This window comes from Amphichorda felina (genome assembly GCF_050947745.1).
Source record: "Amphichorda felina strain 45539 chromosome Unknown scaffold_2, whole genome shotgun sequence".
NCBI classification, from domain to species: Eukaryota; Fungi; Ascomycota; class Sordariomycetes; order Hypocreales; family Bionectriaceae; genus Amphichorda; species Amphichorda felina.
In genome coordinates this window covers 809077-831819 of record NW_028145048.1, presented here as the reverse complement: position 1 = coordinate 831819, position 22743 = coordinate 809077, and the positions used below count along the sequence as shown (strand labels likewise).

The 22743-nt window shown below is 53.4% G+C and overlaps 8 protein-coding genes across 8 annotated transcripts; 4 read left to right on the top strand and 4 right to left on the bottom strand.

Moving 5' to 3' along the window:
- Positions 1 to 16: 16 nt before the first annotated feature.
- On the top strand, positions 17 to 1923 carry YRB30 (RanGTP-binding protein-domain-containing protein; the record flags this gene model as incomplete). The annotated part of the gene is made up of 4 exons (XM_083191299.1): positions 17 to 196; positions 252 to 286; positions 339 to 575; positions 939 to 1923. The coding sequence occupies 4 exons, from the start codon at positions 17 to 19 to the stop codon at positions 1921 to 1923; spliced, it is 1437 nt and encodes a 478-aa protein (XP_083052513.1).
- A 338-nt stretch (positions 1924 to 2261) lies between these two features.
- Positions 2262 to 3182, top strand: ACO1O0_001818 (uncharacterized protein; the record flags this gene model as incomplete). Its single annotated transcript, XM_083191298.1, has 2 exons — positions 2262 to 2314; positions 2369 to 3182. 2 exons carry the CDS (start codon positions 2262 to 2264, stop codon positions 3180 to 3182), a joined length of 867 nt encoding a protein of 288 aa, XP_083052512.1.
- Positions 3183 to 3344: 162 nt separating this feature from the next.
- ACO1O0_001817 (uncharacterized protein) lies at positions 3345 to 4091 on the bottom strand (the record flags this gene model as incomplete). The annotated part of the gene is made up of 1 exon (XM_083191297.1): positions 3345 to 4091. One exon carries the CDS (start codon positions 4089 to 4091, stop codon positions 3345 to 3347), a length of 747 nt encoding a protein of 248 aa, XP_083052511.1.
- A 1002-nt stretch (positions 4092 to 5093) lies between these two features.
- CKB1 (casein kinase 2 regulatory subunit CKB1) lies at positions 5094 to 6160 on the top strand (the record flags this gene model as incomplete). Its single annotated transcript, XM_083191296.1, has 2 exons — positions 5094 to 5252; positions 5309 to 6160. The coding sequence occupies 2 exons, from the start codon at positions 5094 to 5096 to the stop codon at positions 6158 to 6160; spliced, it is 1011 nt and encodes a 336-aa protein (XP_083052510.1).
- A 697-nt stretch (positions 6161 to 6857) lies between these two features.
- Positions 6858 to 10168, bottom strand: PAN2 (poly(A)-specific ribonuclease; the record flags this gene model as incomplete). The annotated part of the gene is made up of 7 exons (XM_083191295.1): positions 6858 to 7719; positions 7771 to 7984; positions 8044 to 8446; positions 8653 to 8792; positions 8847 to 9097; positions 9150 to 9557; positions 9609 to 10168. 7 exons carry the CDS (start codon positions 10166 to 10168, stop codon positions 6858 to 6860), a joined length of 2838 nt encoding a protein of 945 aa, XP_083052509.1.
- Positions 10169 to 11503: 1335 nt separating this feature from the next.
- On the bottom strand, positions 11504 to 12391 carry ACO1O0_001814 (class I SAM-dependent methyltransferase; the record flags this gene model as incomplete). The annotated part of the gene is made up of 2 exons (XM_083191294.1): positions 11504 to 12185; positions 12246 to 12391. 2 exons carry the CDS (start codon positions 12389 to 12391, stop codon positions 11504 to 11506), a joined length of 828 nt encoding a protein of 275 aa, XP_083052508.1.
- Positions 12392 to 15985: 3594 nt separating this feature from the next.
- Positions 15986 to 18359, top strand: RGT1 (uncharacterized protein; the record flags this gene model as incomplete). Its single annotated transcript, XM_083191293.1, has 5 exons — positions 15986 to 16598; positions 16644 to 16671; positions 16728 to 17129; positions 17277 to 17710; positions 17773 to 18359. The coding sequence occupies 5 exons, from the start codon at positions 15986 to 15988 to the stop codon at positions 18357 to 18359; spliced, it is 2064 nt and encodes a 687-aa protein (XP_083052507.1).
- A 1373-nt stretch (positions 18360 to 19732) lies between these two features.
- ACO1O0_001812 (uncharacterized protein) lies at positions 19733 to 21169 on the bottom strand (the record flags this gene model as incomplete). Its single annotated transcript, XM_083191292.1, has 2 exons — positions 19733 to 20869; positions 20942 to 21169. The coding sequence occupies 2 exons, from the start codon at positions 21167 to 21169 to the stop codon at positions 19733 to 19735; spliced, it is 1365 nt and encodes a 454-aa protein (XP_083052506.1).
- Between the last annotated feature and the right edge of the window lie 1574 nt (positions 21170 to 22743).

Genomic DNA, 22743 nt, shown 5'->3' with positions numbered 1-22743 from the left:
AGGCCAGAATCCGACCATGGAGAACTTACTGGCAGCCATCGGCTCCCAGGCCATGAAATACGCCATCCGGTCAGGGATTGTCCTTACCTCGAGATATGCTCTTGGACAATGCTCAAGGCTCTTGAACACTGTCAGTGATCAGGAAACTTACTCTCAGCTTATTTCCCTCCAGAAACTCCTCGACAGCAAGATTAAGGTAAGAAGCGCACAGCTACGCCCCGCCAGGGTAGTACTGACTCCAGCCTCGACAGGTCATCGCGCCTACTATTGACCTCGTAGAGTTCAAGTGAGTCGAGCTTCCTCCGCCGGAAACGAGAACTGCTGCTAACTCCTCTTAGATCTGGCCGAGGCAATGTATTCCTAGACTCCGCTTTGCCTCTGATCAAGTCACTCCACCGAGACATAGTCTCGCTTGGACAGCGAATAGAAGTGATCGCATCGACCCACGAGAATATGCCTCCCGCGGGTTCCAGGTCAAAGAGACAACCGGAATCAAGCAAGCCCGAAATTCAAGAGATCGTATCCGAGATCAAGAAACTCCTCGATCGGATTGACCGGGAAATACCTCTTCTACAGTTAGCCATCACTGCCTCGGGAGAAAGTCTCTCCAGTTCCTTGCCGCCTGGCATATCGCCCTCAAGATTACTGCAGGCAAGCACATTACTAACTGTTAGCGACACGCAATTTTCTCAAACGCCCACTCGAACCGCCCAGGTTGGACCAGTTTTTAGCCTATCGATCTACATGCTATTCCTAGGTCATGCTTCTGCTGCTTAGCAAGCCGCAAAGAAAGACCCATCCTCTGCCGATCATGCTGAACCATGTGTTGATTCGGAAAGAGACGAAAAGAGGCCGTATGGCTTTAGGGAAGGCGACCGCAAACCCATCTGGCAAGAAGTTATTCACAAAGCACGAGTCCGATTGTGCAGAGTCCCCAGGATGGCTCCTGGAGAAAAATCCGAATACTACTACCATCTGGAGATTCTCGAGGACCGAGATGATGGGCGAGTCCATGAAGCCGATTGGAATCCGGACAAACCATTGGAGAATGCTCCGATTGAGGAGCGCGTGCCAATCCATCAGATTTCCAAGATCTTCTACACCGATAGTGGCAGGCTTTTGAATATCGGCCCTGAAGATCATGACGGGAAGAACCCGGTTCTCCTGCTCAAGCGAGATTCCTACGCCTTGCCACCCAGCGCTGAGGTTAAGAACATGCCTGAATATAACTCTGACTGTCAAGTCTGGGGAAAGGATGCCGTGATCGAAAATGAGGGTGATATATTACAGGCCCAGATTGACCGCCAGCTGCAGGAGGAAAGCTTCGCTGCGCCTGCTTCACCTGCGATGGAGGGTATGCGTGAAGCAATAGAGAAAAGGGGGTTTCCCAAACATCTGGATCCTGAATGGATAGCCATGGAAATGTTTGAGGGAGACTTTGACCTCGGCGGAAGTTCCACTGCAGAGGACGCTCCCGAGTCCGTCAATGATGGGCTTGTTCAGAGCCAGGCGAGTCTAGTGCCAGCAGCACGCGGTCGACGGTCACTCGACTCCGAGCTTGAGACTCAAGTCGAGACCTTATCGCTCCGCGCTCATTTGGAAGAGCATGTGATCCGGCCAGACTCAAACAGGTCGCTGCGCCAGTCCGTTCATGGTCATAGTAGTGCTAAGACCATGGTAGCTCGATCGCCATTTGGAGCCATTACGACGTCCCTATCGCTGGTTGAGATGCTGATCCGGCTGACTAGCCTCCAGGAGTTTCAGCAAGCTTCCCACCTCTCGATTCCAGATCACGTCATGACTTTCTTCCTCGAAGAGACGTCAACGACGGGGTTGGTGGGCGAGGCGCAGTGGAGAGCTCGCAAGGATGCGAAGAGAAGAGTTGGGTTTGACCCGTATTCGGACAGCCCAATGGAGCAGTAAAGTTACCAGACCTTGCAGCTGAGTCCATGTTTAGGCTTCCAAGGCGTATCGAAGCACCAGCTGGGTTTGGCTTTCGGTTGGGCAGCTGAGCTAGAGTACTAGTGACGTGATAGACTAATGTAGTACTTACCTTAGGTATTATTCCATCAGGTGACCATGCGCACGTTCATGGATTTAGCCTTGTTCCATTAAGTACCATATATTTAAAGATCCAATTTGCCTAAAGCACTGAGAATATATCCAACCTGGCTCCTGTTACTCCAGTTCTTGGGACCAAACAGCGCTGCGATTACATGTACACAGCCAAACCAGGCCTTACGACAAGAACATCGTGCATCATGGCGCCAGTTTGCCCTCGGATGCATCTCTTTGAAATTGACGACCAGACTTGGTACGACCGACTTATTTTGAAAGCAATGACAATACTGACGACTCATGCTTGTAGGTTCCCGCCGTTTCTACGACGCTTCGTCCAGACAATCCTTCTGAAGACATGGCACATGTCACTGCCGCTCATTCAACCTCTATCTCCTGGTCGTATTATTGCCCATCTTCTTATCCGCGAGTTGGGCTCGGACCTTGGCCAATATATCTTCGTCGACTTCTGCGCCGGCGCCGGCGGGCCCACGCCTATACTTGAAGATGAGATCAACAGCCACCTACGCCGCCGCAACGAGGCCCCTGTCCAGTTCGTCCTCACCGACCTTCACCCCAACCTGGCCTCTTGGGAGGCGATTGCCCACAGGAACTCGCATATCACTTACGAGAGTGAGCCCGTTGACGCGAGCCGGGCTCCGCCGCGACTGGTGAGGCGGGACGATGGTAAGAAGCTGATGAGGCTGTTCAACCTGTCCTTCCACCATTTTGACGATCCCCTGGCCAAGGATATTCTAAGAGACACTGTTAAGACAAGTCAGGGATTTGCCATCTTTGAGCTTCAGAGCCGGGCTATTGAGAGTTTTATTACCATCAGCCTGCTTCCCCTCCTCGCCATGCTGATTTCTCCTCTCCACGCTTGGAAGCATAGGTCTCCGGCTGCGTTCATTTTCACGTGGCTCATTCCCATCATCCCGCTGGTCTTGGTGTGGGATGGCTGGGTATCTGCACTGCGGACCAGAGAGCCAGACGAGGTGGAGGCCCTTCTGCGCAGCTGTGGTGCTGATACAAGCGGATGGCAAATTAAGAATGGGAGACATCAGCACTTGTGGCCAATTGGCTACATTGATTGGATTGTTTGTAGGCCGATGAAGGAGATGTAAGTGTTGGCTAGAGACAAGGTATGTGCCAAAAGAGTGCTGCATGAAAAAATCATAGGCGATGCCTAAGTAGATGGTGTGAATTCGAGCAGTATCTAGTTTGATTTAATGGGGAAAGCGCCACATAGTCCAATATTATACAGTTTTATTTTACACGGGCTTTGTTCACCTGAACCACCAATTTACTGATCCGTTCAGGTGCCCTTGCGAGCCGACGCTCTTGACCGAATGCCACCATCCATTGGGTATGAAGAGAGCATCGCCGACATCCAATTCGGCCTCCTGAAGCTTGTCATCCAGCTTCTCGTTCTCCCATATGGCCTCATGCAGTACAGCCCTCTCAGCGCCCTCCATCATCTCCGCCGTACGTATGCGACTGCTGCTTTGCTGCCGCAGCTGCACCTGCACCTCGAAGAAGACGCGGTCGCCAAGTTCCGGGGGCAGTAGCCTGACCACCTTCTGGCTGCACAGTTGGGAGAACAGATTCGGGTTGGGGTCTCGGTGCAGCGGCGTGTATGTGGGCTCTGTCCCGAGCCATACGCTCGAGTTGTATACGTCCCCCTTGCCCGCCTCCCGAACCAGTTGCGGAACGGGCAGGTCATTCCGGAGTGGGTCTGGTAGATCCGACAGAGATGACTGGGCAATATATAGGAGTAAAGGTGGGAGGTTGTTCTTCCGTAGCTCTTGGTTAAATTCGAGGGCCTTTGCTAGGAGCTTCAGGGGTGCATGGAGCTGGAAGAAGCTCCGAGAATCGAGGTTTAGGGTCGCCGCCTGGAGGATGCCCGCAAGGATTTGGTCCGTAAAGTCTGGGCTCTTGGACAACCAGTCTCGAAAGGCTACCACTGCTGGTGTACCAGCTGATGCGGCTGAGATCAGTTCAAAGGGAAATGGCCATTCCATGAACTCATCCATGTGTGGTGAGAAAACAGACGAGTCTTCGTGGCTCGTCCCCGGGGAAAACCACCTGCTGGCTGCTGGTAGACCTCCAGAAGATGCCGCACCATCGTTCTTGAAGTGGTATGGCCTCTCGGGGAGAAAGGCCTTCTGACGGAAAGCCTCTATATCCGCGCGTGCCTGTGATGAAGGCGCCGATTCGACCGACTGTATGGCTGGTCTGCGAAAGGATGGTGTCTGATGGAAGGCACGGCACCACCTCGTGGGATTACAAATGCTTCTTTTCATGGCACCTAGAGCTGCTTCATGAAATCATTAAAATTAGAACAACATGAGCTGAAAATATTGCAGAAAAATAAGATATTATGCATGATACATTGCGATCAGAGGAAGGATGATGGTCTGGACATGGATTGAATACCCCAGGTGTATCTAGGCTGAGGCCCGGAATCGGAAAAACTGTACTGCCGAACCCTTGAACCAGGGCGCAGCACGCCTGGAAGGAGGGGGATGGAGGATTGGAGGGGCTTCCCACCTGTTTGCGTGTGCACCCATCCCATTCCATCCCAACCGGTCCCAATTCACCATACCTAGCAAATCTCGGTCTCACTTGACGTGACTGTACCTTGCCGACGCAGACCTCCCATCAGCGATACCCAGCCCTGTTTTCCCCCTCTCCTACCGGCGACCCCATCCACCTCGAATCACAACTCCAAATTCTTTCATCGGTATATCACGACATACGTATTTTACCGCCCGGGCGTCGCGTATCTCCTCTCGTCGCTCTCGCGGAATCCGAGCCACGCCATCACGTCAACCTGCGCCGACCATGAACCCTGAGTCTTGAACGGGTCTCTCGGTCTGAATACACTCTTTTCTCTCCCTACCGCGATTGCGCAACATCGCGAACCAAGCCCAAACACCTCCGTCTCTGCGACAGGCCAAACACCGACCCCCCCGCGAAGCCAAGCCTCACCCCGCGTCCTGCCCTACCAACGAGGGGCACTCCCACAGGACGCAATGTCAACATCCTCAGCAGCCCCCGAGTCGTGGATCTCGAGTTTCTGTTCTCTAATAGGTCATGAGTATTTCGCCGAGGTCTCGGAAGAGTTTATCGAGGATGACTTCAACCTGACTGGGTTGCAGACCCAGGTGGCCATGTACAAGGAGGCTCTTGAGGTACGCATTCTCTACGTCTTTTGCTGAACCGATTGCAGTGCTAACACTGTGCCCAGATGATTCTCGACGTTGAGCCTGAGGATGACGAAGAGGAAGACGAGGATGAGGACGAGGAAGACGAGTCGATCCCGGGAGAGGGCGGCGAAATCATAGGACGTGAGCGAAGGCACCACAGCCGAATGGCAAGCGACCTTTCCGTCATTGAATCCTCGGCTGAGATGCTCTACGGCCTTATCCACCAGCGCTTCATCTGCTCGAGGGCTGGTATTCAACAAATGAGTGAAAAATACGAGCTCGGCCACTTCGGAGTCTGCCCTCGAACCAACTGCGAGCAGACTAAGACACTACCAGTTGGTCTCTCCGACATACCGGGAGAAGATACGGTCAAGCTGTTCTGTCCCGCATGCCTAGATGTTTACGTTCCACCAAACAGCCGGTTCCAGACGGTCGACGGCGCTTTCTTTGGTCGGACATTCGGCGCTCTTTTCCTTCTCACCTTCCCCGACTACGACCTGACGAAGCGCAGTAACGAGGTTCTGCAGCAAGTAACATCACGGGTCCCCGGAGATTCTCAAGTTCTGAACGGGTTTTACGCCAAGAATATTGCACCAGGTCTTGGCGCCGGGCGGATATACGAGCCCAAGATTTACGGATTCAGAGTATCGGAGCGAGCACGGTCGGGGCCTCGGATGCAATGGTTGCGTGACCGTCCGGAGAACATCAATGAGTTGGATGAGGCGCGGCTCTACGCTGAGCAGAACCCCGACTCGGATGACGAGGACCACAACATGAATGGCAGGGTTGTGGTCCGGCGACGGGCCCTTGGCAACGCGCGCCTCCGCCAACGGCAACGCCAAAACGGTAGCCCCATGGCGCTCTCCGCCAATGGCGCCGAGTCTGAGCTGTAGCATGGCCCGACCGCAACAGGCGCGGCAGGGCGCAAGCGCAAAGCCCAGGTGACGGCCCAAAATGGTATCATCACCTCGACTTCTACAATCAGCGGGGACAACCCCCTGGCTAGCTCCTCCAAATCAGAGGAGCGCCCAATGACTCGGCGTAAGGTTTGCCGAGATCGTAATGCATAGACGGCGTTGGAAGTGTCAAAAGGCTGCCAGACGAATGGACACGAAGGGATGTGCGGTGTTTGTTTTCTCCATCACTCTCGGTGCTTCATTGTACGAGAGCCCGGCGTTACAGAGAGTCAAAGCTAGTCCATTAGAGGGCCTCACTGGCAATGATTTATCTGGAAGCTGAATTCATGTTGAATATAGCTTAGGGGGATATGGGTACTGCGGGAATAAGCATAGACGCGTCAACCAAGTCTGCAAATATAAGGATATCCATTGTGGCATCCCGCCAGCCAGCCTTACTCTTCGTGATGCAATACGAGATGGTTGCATGCCATGTTGTAGGGAACCTATGAAAACTGCAAGGTCCCGCCGGAACACGTAGCATAACAGCGTCGGACTATTCCATTAGGACAGGCGATTTAATGACATTATCTCATGAAAATATTCATGTAGCCTCCCCGCATAATCGTTAGGACCTACAGTGTTTCCTTACATAATACTATATCGACCGTCCGTGGGACATCATCACCCCTACCTACTTCAACGGCGAACCCTTCCCCGGCGTCCAACTAGTTCCACCTCCGAATGCAGAGCCCGGAGCAACAACAGCCACAGCCTTCCTCAACGGCGTTGTCGGCAGGCCAGAAGTCCCCTCCACGGGCAGCGGTGGCGTGTCCGTCCTCTGAATCCCCTGGTCATCCCTCCTCGGAGGCTTGAAGTTAACATCCCGGCCGACGCGGTAGATGTCCTGGAGTATCGTGTCGAGGATTCCGGCGTCCTCAAACTCGAGATACTTCTTGTACAGCTTGAGGGCGGTCCGCGAGTCCTCAATCGAGTCGTGTGTCTCCATCTGGATGTCCTCCTTGAGTAGATACCATGCGAGGAAGGCGAGTGACAATTTTCGCAAGCGCGACTTTAGGAAAAAGAGATCGATCGTGTCAATGACCTGTGTCTTGGGCACGTGGATGTTGATGACTCGGAAATCCTGCTTCAGGCCATGGCCCAGGAATTTGCAACCGAGATTGAGGAGGATCCAGAGCTTTTTGTATGCCTTCTTCAAGGGCAGGATAGAGTGCTTGGCAGTGCGTGGGTCCAGATCCTCTTGCGTGATACCCGAGTACGATGTCAGGTAGTCGACAATGGGCTCCCGAATAGCAATATAGTCGTCAATGAAGGGGACGCCCTCATCCTCGCCCTGTCCACGCACCACGGAAACTCGAGCCAGGGCGTATACTATCGGGCGAATCGTCTCCCGCTCTCCGTCCGAGTTCATCTCAATTTCCGGCTGCCGAACAGCAACGAACTCTGTATCCAGAGCGATAATAGTGTCGGGACCTGGGTGCTCGCTTTCGGAGGAAAGGATCTGATAAGTCTTGTCGCCAGGCTGGAGAGTGAGGCTGGATACATTTGTTAGAAAGCTTTGAGTACTCATGATGAAAAACACATACTTTTGGTCTTGGTACAGCAACGAGGTGTCGAGATGGTTTCTCCACTGCGTGTCGATCTTGTTGTTTGCCTCCTTTACCTGGTACGTCACGACAGACGGGAGCTTCCAGGCTGTGTTGAACGCCAGAGCCTCTTCTGTACTGACAGAGCGCACCAGGAAATCATTAAACAGATGCCACTGGCTCCGGCCGGGCGCCTCATTCTCGGCGTGTGCAACTATAGGCGTGTGTCAGAACACGATCAGAGCACCAGTTGAGCTATATGGAGAGGGTTACCATTAACCATGGAGACAAGATGCGGTTTCTGTGTCTGCCCATTTTCAATGTTGATGGCCATTCCGATTAACGAGTACACCGTGATGTTGTGTATACCCCTTTGCAAGTGGAGCTTTAGGTCTTCCCCCTCGTAGCAGAAAAACTGGCCTTGTTCCACTATGATGCCGATTTCTTCTGGTAACCATCCAGGAGTAGCCCACAGCATCCTATGTTCCTGGGTCGTGATGGTCGTGTTGAGCACCAGGACAGCCGGTATGTTGTGCACCGTCTTCCTGGTCGCAATCGTTTGGTATCGCTGGCACCTACTGCACCACCCTTTCGAAGTTGTCTCACGCTCAACACTATTCTTGAGCACCTGCGAGAAGGTTATGCGTGGCATCTTGGCATTCCGACCAGGCGCTTTCTATGGCGATGGTAAGTCCGCGTCATTATCGCGCCATGGGGAGAGAACATACGATTGACGGATACAAGAGATCGTTGACAAACGTCGACCCAGGTCTTGTGTACTCGCTCCGGCAATTCATACACCGAATTGAGCTGGTGGCAGCCGTTGTTAAGGCCTTAGAAATTCAGTGTCTTGAATATTTCAGGGCGCCTTATGACACATACCTGTTCCATAGTAGAGGGTGTTGGTGACATGTTCTTATAATCGTGAACAATCTTATCAAGGAAGAACCGTGTTAGGCCTTGCAGCATGACATTCAGCGACGAGCCATGCGGATCTTCTTCCAACAAACCCAGTGGCCCAGCTAGTAAGATTAGCAAATCTACCCCATCAAAGCTGGTCCTCCATTAGCTCTCACCTTGGGGATGGTTGCTGAGAGTTTTCAGCAGGTTTGTGGCCTGGCAGATGGATCCATCGGCCTTTTCCAACATGTCGAAAAGGAACCCCAGCTCGCAAAGCAAACATAGCTCGCCCACACATGCTGTAGCAGTGTGTTGCAGTGCTAGGTTCCGTATCAAGGGGGTGAAGTGCAATATTTGGAGAAGTGCGTTGGCATAAGAATTCGAAATGTGAATCTCGAGGCCAGAGTAGTGAGTTTTGTTATAAAACCTTGAACATATGTTAGCCTAAGTCCTCATCACACAGACAGATGGAAACCCACCCGAAGTCAAAGTCGTCAACTCCAAACTTGCTGTACTTGATCTCGACATTTCGGTACATAACCGGCACCTCCGACTTCTTGCTGTCCATGGTGCTTGTTGCCATGTCCTCGGCCTTGTCGTCCGAGGCGGAAGTCGTAGACTGAGCGGACTCACGTGCCTTTTCGCTGAGAAACTTTGGCGCTTTGAGTCCGGCGTTGGCATTCTTCTCCGCATCACGGGTGTATTCCGCTTGGTTGCGCCGCAAACCGCGAGAGTTGCGGCCGTAGAGACCAAAGTCTGTAGCCTTTAGCGATGCCAGAAACTGCCCATCGTACTTAACGGGAGGTGCGCCGACGTCGCACACGATCTCAGGCCAGGCTGATGCCAACGCTTCACGATAATAAGGCATACCGATCGAGTTCAGAGGTCTTTTCATGATTAGCGTAGGATAATAAAATGCATGAAGCAGAAATACTCACGTGTCAGAGTCCCAATCTATCTGTGGCAGTGGTTCCTCCTGAGTCGCAGAATCGACAGGGCCGGGTAGATCCACAAAGTGAAGCTTTGTTGGAGAGCCCCAAAGGTGAATGTGGCACTCGGCATCTGTGAGGGCAATGGCCTCTCCAGAGGGTGCAATCTCAAACATGTTAAGGTAGCTCAGAACGTTGGCTTGACGGACATTGCTCGTATTTGGATTCATGAGATCCACAATATGCATCTGACCGCTCTGAGAGACGACGATACTGGTAGTCAGCATGCGCGGATGCATGCGAACATAAGCCGCGCCGGCTGGGAAGGGAATGGGGGGCATGGAAGACATCTTCTTGATGTCAAAGACATTGAGAAAGGGGTCCAGGACGTAGTTCTGCCCTTGGCGCAGAGAGAAACCGCAGGTGACGATGAAATCGTGCTGCGCGTCCATGTCATTGATCAAGGCGGAGTGAGCATTCCATATCTTGACGACGGCAAAGCTGACGGGATCCAACAGATGGACAGATCCAGAAGTCGTGGCGGCGCAGATATATCGACCCCGTCTCATGATTGTGTACTGATGCTCGGTTGGTAGCTGCCACGCGATTAGTCTCGAACTGATCCCATCGAGAAAAAAAAGGGGGGGGGGCAAACTTGTTTCACGACCTCGCCCCTATTAAGGTCAACAACAAGCATATTTTCTTGCTGGCCAGCGATGATAATCTCGGCTGTCCCCTTGGACGTGAAGCTCATACATCGTAAGTCTTTCATCTCGTTGTGTCTAACGCCATCGTCAGTGGTCAACCTGCTACCACAAGCGTGTTTGCGCGTCGTACTTGATATGCCATATCGGTGGGCCTCTTCGTAGTGCCATATGAAGATCTTTGCTCCCTAACGCCACAACACCTTTATCGTTGACCAAAATTTGCCGGACCGGTCCATCGGGTGTGGTATGCGCTTTGAAGGAGGTGTACCGCTGGAGCTCGGTGCCATAGAATGAGGTAACCCGACCCTACAGCCATGTCAGAACTCACTTGAGATACCACAATTCGAGGAATGGTGCCATACATAATCGTTTCCGGTCCAGAGAAGCTCTTGGGTGGTATCAAAGGTCATGGTGGTTACCTGCGTCGGCATTGCGTGGACGCCCGGAGGCGGGAACGGGATCCGGGCGATCTATAGAGAGTTGGCCTGTCAGCGGTATATTCTTTTCCACGGGATCGCTTCGATTGAGCCGTATCTAGCATTCGGAAGCTAAGAAGCGACGCGATAACAGCGCGCGGAAATCGGGCTTCGACTACCCACCTCATCCCAGTCTCCGTCCATGGTGACAAGCTGCTCATTCTCCAAAGGACCATAGCTCGGGGGAAAGAGCCGGTTGGGCCAGATCTTCCGAATGGATCCGCGATCCAAAAACACCCAGAGGTAGGGCAAATGTCGAGTAGCACACAAAGTATGTTCTGGTAAGCTAGAGGTTCACTGGCGGCACAAGGTACCATCGCGACGCGAGCGAGGGGCAGTTGTGGTTTGGGCACCCGACATTAGTCCGAACACCAGCGTCATTTCACGATATGACACAAACAGACTGCTGGCTTCGAGGCGCCAGATCTGGGAAATGTGTTCACTTTTTGTGGTGTTTAATAATTCCTATGCAGTAAATTATGGATGTTTGATATAATAAATCGCTAAATAGCTTGTTTTGTGATTTTGGCGACAAATATGTCTGTTGGGGAAAGCCTTGGTTGTTTGACCGTCATCTTTCAGCCCCGCATCCGTCAGTTGTCCCAAACTCGACGCCACCAAGTCAGTTTTCCTCAACTTCTTCCCTCTCCCTCGTCGCGTCCCACTTTCGCAATTCACAGCATCCTGACCCATCGCTTTGATGGGACGCAGGGCCCATCCCTCACGAGATCTGGTGGACCGTGAACTTGACTGCCAGGGTGTCTTTCTCAATGCCTGGCAACTCCGACGATAAACCCCCATCAGGCTCGAATTGCACCGCCCATTTGGTGCCAGTCATATTGCCGACCTCATCCCAAAGCTGCTGGAAGCTCTCTGAGTTATGCAGATACGGCGAGTTTTCATCCGACACCAGGATGCCTGGTTTCAGCGTCCCTGCCTGCCTTCCAAAGATAACGGCATTCTTGGTGCCAGGCTTGAGGAAGCTCACAGCCCGCTTCCCAATGTAAAGCTGCTGCGTCCAGTTGAAGAGATGGAAGAAGCTGTCAGCTTGGACAAGCGTAACTCCCCCCTCCAGTTGCGAAATACGGCAGTCATCCGGATCTATCATGTCACCGATGACAAAGGTCGCTCCGAGGGTGTCTCTGTCGCGGAACATGTCATAACCAATATCGATCATGGTAGGATTTAGGTCCGTTCCGAAAAGCTGTGAGCCATCAACTCCGTCGGCTCGGAGCTGTCGAAGTGCCTGACCCAAACAGCACCCCATATCCAACAGAGCATCATTCGAGTGTGGGAGCGTCAGGCGGAAAAGAATGTGCTGGTAGCGAGCATCATGGCGGTCAGCGAGGTGGAGGAACTTCCAGCGACCTATGCATGGCATGCTCGATGCTTCCCACGCTTTCCTTCTCTAGGTAGTATCAGGGGAGTCAATGACCAAGCAAAGAATAAGATTGAAAACTAACAGAGCAGGACTCACGATTCGGAATAGATGATTGGTAATATCTTGGGCAGGGATTTTGCTGTAATTGCTGAGCAACTCTCGGATCGGGCCGACATGCTGGGGGATATGCGGCATGTAGCTCCAGTTTTGCATCTCCATGAGATCCATACTGAGCAAGCTGAGAGGTTCTGGTACGAGTTTGACTGGATTGTGGTCACCGTTCCGCGGAATATCCCCCCTCTCCACCCAAAGTGATCCGTGCTGTGGGAGGATGAGGAGGTGGGCAGGCTTCGATCCGGCCCACCATCATCTTCAAATGCCAGTATTAAACAGGTGCTCGAGGGATCAAACGACCCTTTAAGAAAACCAAGTGGTGAAGTTCCTAGGCCTTTATATGGAGTAGGGGAGGCTGTGGTTTGTGAGGGTAAGCTGTCAGTACCCACGGGGTGCAATGACAGGTCATGTTGAGATTAGGTACATTATGCTGCTGTTGTGTCTCGTACAAAATGGAGATAGGGTAATACTTGTACGGAGTGGGAAATGCCGCCGAATCCAGTCACGTGCTTGGTACCAAATGTTTCTCCCTCCAGACCGTTGGTGCGAGTATTAGTACGTAGTATTCGTGCGACACGGCAACAGTGTCAATATCTGCGATGATGGCATACAGGCATCTTAGGTACCATTCAACTCTCAGTCGTGACTCGATGGCAAGTATACGTCGTACTACGTACTCGTATAGGCGCGCAGGTGGCTCTCCTACTCCTACCAATCGCGTGCGGTGGATGAGCCGCTCAGCTTCTGACCATGTTGGGTTACCCTGCCACCAACATGAAAACAGGGTGACCCGACCTCTCCCACCCATCGATGAACGATGTTGGTGAGCGTGCCCACCGGCACTGATTCACATCATGCTGCTTCTGGACCAAGAGACTGGTGAATGGGTCTCCAAGAATGAATTGAGGAAGTGAGCCTAGAAACGAGCTAAGAAGGCCAACAAAGAATGAGCTATAGAGATGACGGAGAAATCGGAGAAGCCAAATGCTCCTGAGGCAAACCCCGAGAGTGTAGACACGCATACAGACCCCTATGCTATGTTCAAGCAGGGCTTTCTTGCAGATGTCGTCGAAGAAAGGCCTGTAAAACCCGTCGTCACTCGGTTTCCCCCAGAACCAAATGAACTCCCGCATCTTGGTCATGCCTAGGACATCGCGATTAACTTTGATTTCTCTCAGTTTCATGGGGGCTGGACGGTAAGCATTTAATTATTACTGCAAAGCCTGAAGCTTACAATGGCATAGATTCTGAGGTGTGTCATAGCTTTGGGAGATCGTTTAGCATGTACAGCTAATGTAACCCTAGATACGACGGCACAAACCCCGATGAGGAGGAGGGGATTTGCTTTGAATGGATCTTGAAGATTATCAAATGGCTGGGTTCGTTCCCCCAGTCATTGTCAAAGTCTCTCGTTAACACCGGCCCAAAGGCTTTACGCCCAGCGAAGTCACATATTCCAGTGACAACTTCCAGAAGCCCTACGAGCTGGCTCAGGAGCTCACCAGGAAGGAAAAAGCCTATGTATGCCACTACACGGAAGCTAAGATTAAACTCTAGCGTGGAGGCAAAGAAGGCAAAGAAGGGCCTCGATTCCGATGTGCGCACGCTATGCGCACGCTGTGCAAGACATTCAGACCAATCTTGCCAAGTTTTGCGACATGCATGATGGCAAATATTAACCCTAAGCTGATTTCCTGCGTATGAAATAGGACATAGAAAATGGGAACTTTCAAATGTGGGATTTGGCGGTATATCGGATACTGAAGAACCGGAAGCCACATATGCGAGCCCCAAACCTATGACTTCACACATTGCCTATGTGATAGTTTTGAAGACATTACCCATAGTTTTTGTACTACCGAATTCACGCTTTCCAGAGAAAGTTATGAGTGGCTTAACAAGATACTGTGTATATATGAACCTATGCAACGCGAATTTGGTACGTATCACTTCAGTTCTACGGCTATTTGTCTTCTCAACCCAATTCTGACTGGCGACGACAGGGCGACTCAAAGTTGGCGGGACCGTCATGAGCAAGAGAGCGCTGAAAAAGCTGGTGGAGGGCGGCATTGTCTGCGGCTGGGATGATCCACGCCTTTACACTCTCATTGCTATCCGCCGGAGAGGCATTCCGCCAGGTGCTCTCCTATCCTTCGTCAAAGAGCTGGGGGTGACAACTAATCAAACTATCATTCAAATTGCCTGATTTGAGCAGACTGTTCGCCGGTATCTGGCGAATACAGTCTCTCGCCTCATGCTTGTCCTCGTCCCGGTGCCGGTGACAATTTCGAATATTGAGGAGGTGCCTGAAGGAGACCGACGGTTTTCCTCGGTGCCAGTCGAAAAAACCCCTTACTGCCTTGTTCGCGAAAATCTGACCGGTCGATATAAACAGTTTTTGTCAGACGGACTGTGTGTGAGCCTAGTGTCTGATCATTGGGTAAATACGGTGCCTTTACAACAAGAGGCCACACCCCATCAAGGCTGTCTCAATTACAGAGGATGAGAGTGGCGCCATCACGGGAATTTAGGCCATGTTGACAAGGAGTCCAAACCAAAAACGTACATCCAATGGGTACCAGAAGATTCCATCAAGGTTGAAGCCCGGATTCATCACCCTCTCTTCAAGTCAGAAGATCCCACAGCCGTGGAAGGTGGATTCATAAACGACTTGAATTGAAGCAGCGAGACTGTATATCCAGATGCGCTAATCGAAGAGGGTATTAAAGAGGTTCACCACAGGGCTTCTTAGCCCTCTACAGCTAGAGAAACAGAGGATGAAAGCGGGCTAGAAACTGTCCGATTCCAGGTCATGCGTGTGGCTTACTTTGTGAGTAGAGGCTCGCCAAACTCCATCAGCCCCATCGGTCTGTCTCTGCGGACTAATACCTATGTCCTTAGGCCATGGATTCCGAAAGCACCGACAAGAAGATTGTGCTCAACCGCATTGTATCTCTCAAGGTCACCATGCATTGGCGCAAGGTTTCGACGTTGATTGTTTGAGCCTATTCCGGGCGTCATGGGCTAGTAGGAAGCTCTGGTACGTCTTCAATGACTTGAACGGGCAGAATACTCGTCCTAGAGGTCTGGGTTCTCTCTTGGACCTTGTTACTGAGATGAAGCAGACGGAGCTCTGGTGCTAGGCGGATATGTTGGACAATTTGGCTGGGTGACTAATCACCCCAATTTCATTCCATGGGTTCAGCCGAAGCTTTGCCGGAGCTGCCGAAAATTCTTCCATCTCCGTGCTGGAGCTGGCCACATCTTCCCACGACCAGAATCACCCATCTGCCGGCGTTTTCCACGGGGCCGAGTTCTTCCTATTCCGTTGAGCAGACGCGCCGCGTCGCATTTATCATCATCCGAGTCGAAGCTTGTCGAATAGTAAGTCCCCATCAACATTGGCATGAAACCATGCATCAACCATCTTCAAGTGTGTCGCGTCGATGCAGCCATAATCGTTTGCTGCCTTCGCGAGTGTGCACATGTCTAGTGACATCCCAACACTTGCTAACAATGAGCGCAGTCAATTGCGCCACGGCGTCCCGACCGCTTCCAACGCGTCTCCCGTCTATCTTGTTGCCTCCGTGTCATTGAGAGCTGCTCTACCAATTGCTGTTTTGATCTCGCCCGCGACAAGCGTCGCTCCCGAGCTGCACGAGTGCCTCTTGCTGCTGCCATTCCGCGCGGCGCATTCCACCCTCCATTATGAGTCCCGAGCGAGAAGAAAATGGCGAGGGTGCCAACGATATGCACTACCCGTCGCCTGGTGCAGAGGGGATTGACCCGGGGCCCTTTTACCATGCGACCGCCCGTGATGCCGGTGGAGAGCCCCAGGACCAGACAGACCAGCATCAGCATGTACCTGAACACGTGCCGGAGCAAACTCAGGACAAGGAGCATGATCACAATGAGATGCACCACCCTGAACCAGCCACTCCCCAGCAACACAACTCTCGCCCTCCGAATATCGAAGAGCTCCAGCTAGCTGCACAGCTCGGGCAAGGTCTGGCAGGGACACCCCTCATGCCTACAACGGACCCCAATATGAATGTCGAAGACCCAAACTTGCGCAACATCATGCCGCACCCCGAGCCCGAGCAACAGCAGCAGACCCCATCGTACATGCACGATACCCCTACTTCCGATTCTATGCTGCCACATGGGCTGCCCGTATCTGTGGGCGCCCAGCTGCCTCCGCACTATAACATGACAGACAACATACCACCTAGGAAGCGTTCCAAGGTGTCTCGCGCATGTGATGAGTGTCGCCGCAAGAAGATCAAGTGCGATGCACAGTCCGACACAGGGGAGGCCCCATGTTCGAGCTGCGCCCGATCTAATATCCGGTGTCTGTTTAGCCGAGTTCCCCAAAAACGAGGTCCAAGCAAAGGGTATGAGGTGGCGCCATGTTTGCCCATGAGCGCGGCTGGCTAATGCTTAACTGCAGATACATAAAAGAGCTTGCGGATCGAATCCATAGCATAGAGAACAAACTAGAATCGGAAGGAGGTCTCACCCACGAAGACTTGAGCGGACTCTTTGGAGACCGTTCTCGCCATAGCAATGCGGGCGACGAGAGTAGGAAACGGCCTTACTCGAGTATTTCCGGGAACGAGTTTGAGTCTCCAGCATCTGCGCGCCAAACACCTTGGAGTACAGAACCGCGGCCAATTCAGCCCGCCACTACGGAGAACCACGCTGCAACACCATACAATAACACCTCCCTCGCTCCTCACGCATCGCCTGTCAAGACAGATGCCATATCGTCGAGGCCGGCGGTTGCAACAATGGACGTGACAATGCCTGATGTGGAAGATATACCCGATGTCGATGAGGGGCTACTTCAAGAGTGAGTTTTCCCGCCCCCCCGGCTCCTGATGGATCGTCGCTTATAGTTGGTTAGCTACCTTGTGACTCTTCAGACGCTCTACCCTATCTTGCCGAGTAGCACATCACAACTTCAGAATCTACTTATGGTGTGCCCACCGCTTGTAAGGACTGCGTTTGTGAATGCTCTGCTGGCTGTTGCGCAATCCTCATCGGGGAATGTAAAACTTGCCAACTCGCTCTTGAGCGAATGGGAGAATAGTGATGGGCCGCGGTCACAGGCGATCAACATTGTCCATGCCCAGGCTCTGCTGCTGCTTGCTATCGACGCAGATTGGCGGGGTTCCCCGACGATATCGTCCATCTTGGGACGAGCTGTGGTGCTGGCGAACTCCATGGGACTGTGGAGGTTTACCACGATTCAGCCCGGGTCCGATCCGGATTCAGATGACAACCTCTGCATCCGAATCTGGTGGTCGCTAGTCCTAATGGACCGCTGGCATGCCGTGGGGACCGGAAAGCCAGTGCTGATACCCAATACAAGCGTTGTCACACCACCGGGCCTCGAGAGTGTTGTGGGTGACTCTTGCTACTACCTTATTCGTAAGTTGAGTCTCAGTTATACCAAAGTTCCAAGTTGTTCGCTGACTGGATGTTCCGCGCAGGGTTGTCCAAGGCCCTAAGCAAGACGTCGAGTGTGATTTCATTGTTGCCGCCTGGCACATCGACCGCCGACGCGCCAGTGGCCGGGGTACTGAACGATTATATCGAGAACTTTAGGGAGGATTTGCCGCCACATATCGAACCTTCTTCCCATCCGCTGGTGCATCTCGGATACTGGCACTGTCGACTAATCGTCACTCTCCTTACTCCAGAGGCCACACACACGGAGATTTTGTGGCCGACCAAGGAACTTATCAACCTCCTGTCAGCAAATTCAGACATGCGAAATCCATTAGCCAACCACTTTGGGCTCCTGGTCTCTATGGCCCTGTCCAAGCTGTCTAAGTTTGATAGCTCTCGCGAAGAGGCGGTTCAACTAACGAAGGAAATTCTGGATAAGTCTGGTACCGTCTGGGACGGCATTAGGGACAAGTTGACGGAGCAGATGCGGCCAACTTCCTCGTCAGGCGACGCAGCGAGTCTGCAGCACCTCGCTGACCTGGCGACAGCACACCAGGGCGTCGCCGCGACTAGCGATGACAACGCACCTGGACCCTCGCTAGCGCAGGGGTATTTGACTTTCAACTGAGATACCATCTGCAGCGGCTCCGGTGTTTTGATGTAGGATGATGTACGGTTATATGACGTAGCGGAAACTACGGATACAAAAGCGTTAAACACGCCGGTATACAATAAGGCCGAAAGCCTCTAATATTACCTGCCTACTCCCCTTCCTCCCGAGACGAAGATCCTGACCATGTCCCGCCAAAGAGAACACCGGACCGTATTGTTCAGTTGTCTCCGCCTCATACCCGACTGGACTGGACTTGATCCATCGGCCCACCGAAACTCACGGGCTTCACGACGGAACTAGGAGTTAGCTTACCTGTCGGCAGAACGCACCTGTAATTTTAAGGTGAGCCCTGCCCCATCATCACCCACGCGGAGCCCGGCAGAGCCCAGAACCAACCACATTTTGTGTGGCGTCAACCTTTTCAGCCGTTGGGGTTGTCTGCCCCTTGGGGACAAGGTGGGCAAATAAGTGGCCGTGGGTGCCGTTGGGGAACTAAAAATCATGCTTTTGTGTTTCCAGTTCATGATGGAAATAGGATCCCCGTATCTGTATCCGTGGACAATACGAGTAGGGACTGCGTCTCGTGGGCGGCGGTGCTCTTCCACCGGAGATGAATTATGGGGAGGGTTTGCCGTGGCCCGTGGGGGCTCCGCAACGTTGGGACTGGGCCGGGGGCTGACTCCGAGTTACGGAGTGACGTTACGTGGGCGCGAGCCCTCCCCCTCCATGATAATGATGCTAGCGATCGGTTCTCGGATAATCTGCAACCCGGCAACCCTTGGGGATCATGATCGTTAGGTCTTAGCCTGTCGCTGGGGCTACGGGCTCTAGCCCCTGGGCCGAACTGTGTTTCGGGAGGGCGCCCCTATTTCTTCAGGGCGTCAATGTGGTTACTGTGGCGCCCCAACCAGGAGGCGCGGGAATGACGGTGGAGCGAGTAATGTCGGGTGGCTCGGTACTGGGTGGCGCCCAGCTGGAGAGAGCATCTCAGAAAAGACACTGCGGGCAAAGTGATCTCGATGATCCGAATCCTCTCTGATTATTGTTGTTCTTCTTAAGTTCAGGCCAGGCCGCCAGAGGCCATTTTAAGCTAGTTACCATGCATCAATCCTTCCCCAACGCCATCTTACACATGCTTCCTTCCCGATCGGGCCCAGCGGGGTCCTCCCTGCCCCCTCAGCAAAATAACTCCTTCCCACCCAAGCAAGTCCGGGCCAGCAAGTGGACGCCCCGTCCACTCTCCGATAACTCCTGATGATACCCCTGATGATGATGCTCAGCCATAGAAAAAATAGTAATCACCACGTAAATACCATAAGAGACAAAAGAAAGAAAACAGAACAATGAAACTCTCCGGAGCCTTGCTGTCCCTCTCCTCAGCACCCAGCTCAAATATCTGCCTCAGTCCAATCATCGCCCTCAACGAGCTCACCAAACGCAATGCCAGGCTGACCAATTCCGGGGATCCCCTCTTCTCGGCTCGGGGCCACATCTGCCGGATGAGTGCGAGCGGGTCGGACGAGCTCAGCAGGCCCCATCGTCCTTCCGGCCACCTCGAGGATAACATCTTCCAGTCTATCCACCCTCTGCCTCAAGGCCAGCACCTCGCTCTCAGCTTTCCTGGCCCTCCGTTCGCTCGAGTCCGTTCGAGTCTGAAGAGCCGTCACGGTCTTCCTCATTGCGTCGTTGTCCTGAATTAATCCGGTGACTCGCCCCTGAAGCTGGTGATGGCACTCAGCCAGCCGCTGGTGATCCTCGTGGCCAGAATGAATCGCGTCCCTCCATGCCTGAGTAGTGGTCCTGATTTCGACCACATCTTGGCCCAGCTTACTCACGTCTTCAACAAGTCGCCTCCGGCCCTCTGACATCTGAGTCTTGGGGTGGGTCACATCAGACGGGGCTTGTCGTCCACCAGTTGAACCGCCCATCTGTCTGGTGTCGGCCCGGATCAGGTCAGGTTTAGTAGGTTTCCTTGAGTGGTGTCGCGGATATGGGGTCTCTTCAGCGCGCTTTGAGGGCACGATGAAACAGGCATCGTCTTCCTCATCATCGCCCTCCCGAGTCGGTGGGCAGGTCACCATCTGGAGTTTTTGTCTGGGGTCGCCTGGGGGCAAAACTCGTCCTGGGTTATCTTTCTGGACGTTGATGGCCCCCCCCGCGGCTCCCTTCTCGCGCTTCCTCTTCTGAGAGGGCGGAGGCCTTTCCATTCCCAGGGCACGCAGGTTGCCCTCCGGCGGCATAGTTGTCAGCGACACAACCCAGCCGAACCAAGTCCGCACATCAGACACCAGATTGCTGGACCCAATCTTGTGGTCACCATACAACAAGAGTAGGGCATAGACCAGTACCCAGGTGAAACCTCCAGGCATCACTTTGCTTGTGAGAGGGTGATTGGCGACGTACTGTCCCGTCGTCCGAGGCATGTCAGCCAGCCAGCTGAGCGCCTCAACAAACAGGGTTTTCTCGGGGGTCACCCAGGCAGCAGATAGTCCATCGTAAACATCGGCAGCCCGATTGATTCGATCCTGATGCCCGGCTGATGACGCACCCCCAATCCAGGCTAGACCAACTGGCAAAGGTTGTCTGGGAGCTCTCACCGGAAACCGGGCGGGATCCAACACCGTCTTCTTCGGTTTCACAATACCCGAAGGGGTAGACGTCTGAGGGTCAGGCCGCAAGGTGAGTGTGGGCGCGCGCACAGGTGCAGGCGCGGGCTGATGAACGGGCGATGGTCTTGTCGGTGGTTGATCGTCTCTCTCCTCAGACTCCGGGGGTTGTGATGCAGTCTCCCTCCGCTGGGCCTGCTGGCGGGTCCATGCCTCCATGAGCTCCCGAAAACTCGGCGCCATACTCAGCAAAGTCAAAATAAAGGGCAGTACTCAGCATAGGACAGGGTGGTGGTGAGGAGATTAGGTGGTGATGACAGGGCCTCCCGTGATAGAATGGTGGTTGGGGGAATGTAGAGGTGAGGAAAAAAAAGGCTGAGGCAATGCTGAGAACTTCAGAATAGAGCGGTGCGTGGCCCCTCAAGGCCATTTCGGGACAACACCAGCAGCCCACTCAAAGTCTCCTCCCAGGCCGTCGCAAAGTCTGCCGAGCAGGCAGCTCAGGCTCAGCGCCCGTCCTCAAATACCCTTCCCTCGGCTCAAACAGTCTCAACTGATCCTCATGGAATTCCAAAGGGAAAGATGCCAGCCTGCTCCCATCGAGGTTCACCAGGCGGTAGGAGGCACGTCCAACACGATCAGCCACTCTGAAGGGTCCCCGCCACCGAGGCATCAGCTTCGGGGGTTTTCCCTCCTGGAGGACCATCACCATAGCCCCTTGGCCGAAGGGCAATATAACTCGAAGCTTATGTCGTTCGCGTCTCGCCTGGTTCTCGTCACCTCGGTAGGCGTCAACATCCTTTCGGGTCTCTTCACGGGCACCGAGCCAGGTCACCACCAAGTCAGCATGATGCTCATCATCCTGGTGAGCCCAGTCACCAGCTCGCTCCAATGTTCGTCTCAGTCGAATATCCGTCTGCCCTGGAAACTTGGCCTCGAATCCGGCTCTCATCTCCAGGCCCAGCAGAATCTCACAAGGTGAGAACCCCACTGACTGCATCACCCGGCCGTTAATACTCGCCAGGATTCCTCCCAGCTCCCCGTCCCAGTTTCTCTTGTCCGTCGTCGTTTTATTCATCACCAGCTGACATAACTTGTTCGAGACTTCGACCAGGCCCACGCTTCGATGAGAGGTAGTTGGGGCGTTGGATACCTCGATACCCTTTTGTCTCAGACCATCAACAAACTCAGCTGACCGGAACCCAGGGCCAGGATCAGAGTAGAAGGCCACAGGCCTCACCAGCACCCAAGATAGCCAGGTCTCCAGAAGTCGAATAGCCTCAGTGGCCCCAGTCGTCCGCGAAGGGAGAGCCCAGACGAACCGAGAAAAATAATCAACCAGAACCAAGAGATAGCGGTAACCACTCGTTGACATAGGGAAAGGGCCCAGATGATCCACCCCCACCACCTCCATCGGTTGAGTGACGACCACCGGCTGATCGGGAGCCTTTGCTTTGCGTGGGGCATGCTCAGCACACGGTAAACACCCCCGTATATACGCAATCACGTCCGAGGCCAGTCCGGGCCAGCAAACTGACCTCCCCAGTCTCCGTCGAGTAAGACCAGGACCAAAATGCCCGGCTTCGTCATGGGCTTCAAACAGGGCCGTTGCAACCTCGGCCTTCACCAAGCATCTCAGCCACCCATTCGGCCCCCGTTTCCACAGGACTCCGTCAATGACACGGTATGACTGAGCTCGGCTGACCACTCTCCTTCGACCATGCCGATCAAGCGGATCTTCGGTCTGGGCAAAGAGCAAATACCAGATGACCTCACGGTACCAGTCGTCGTCG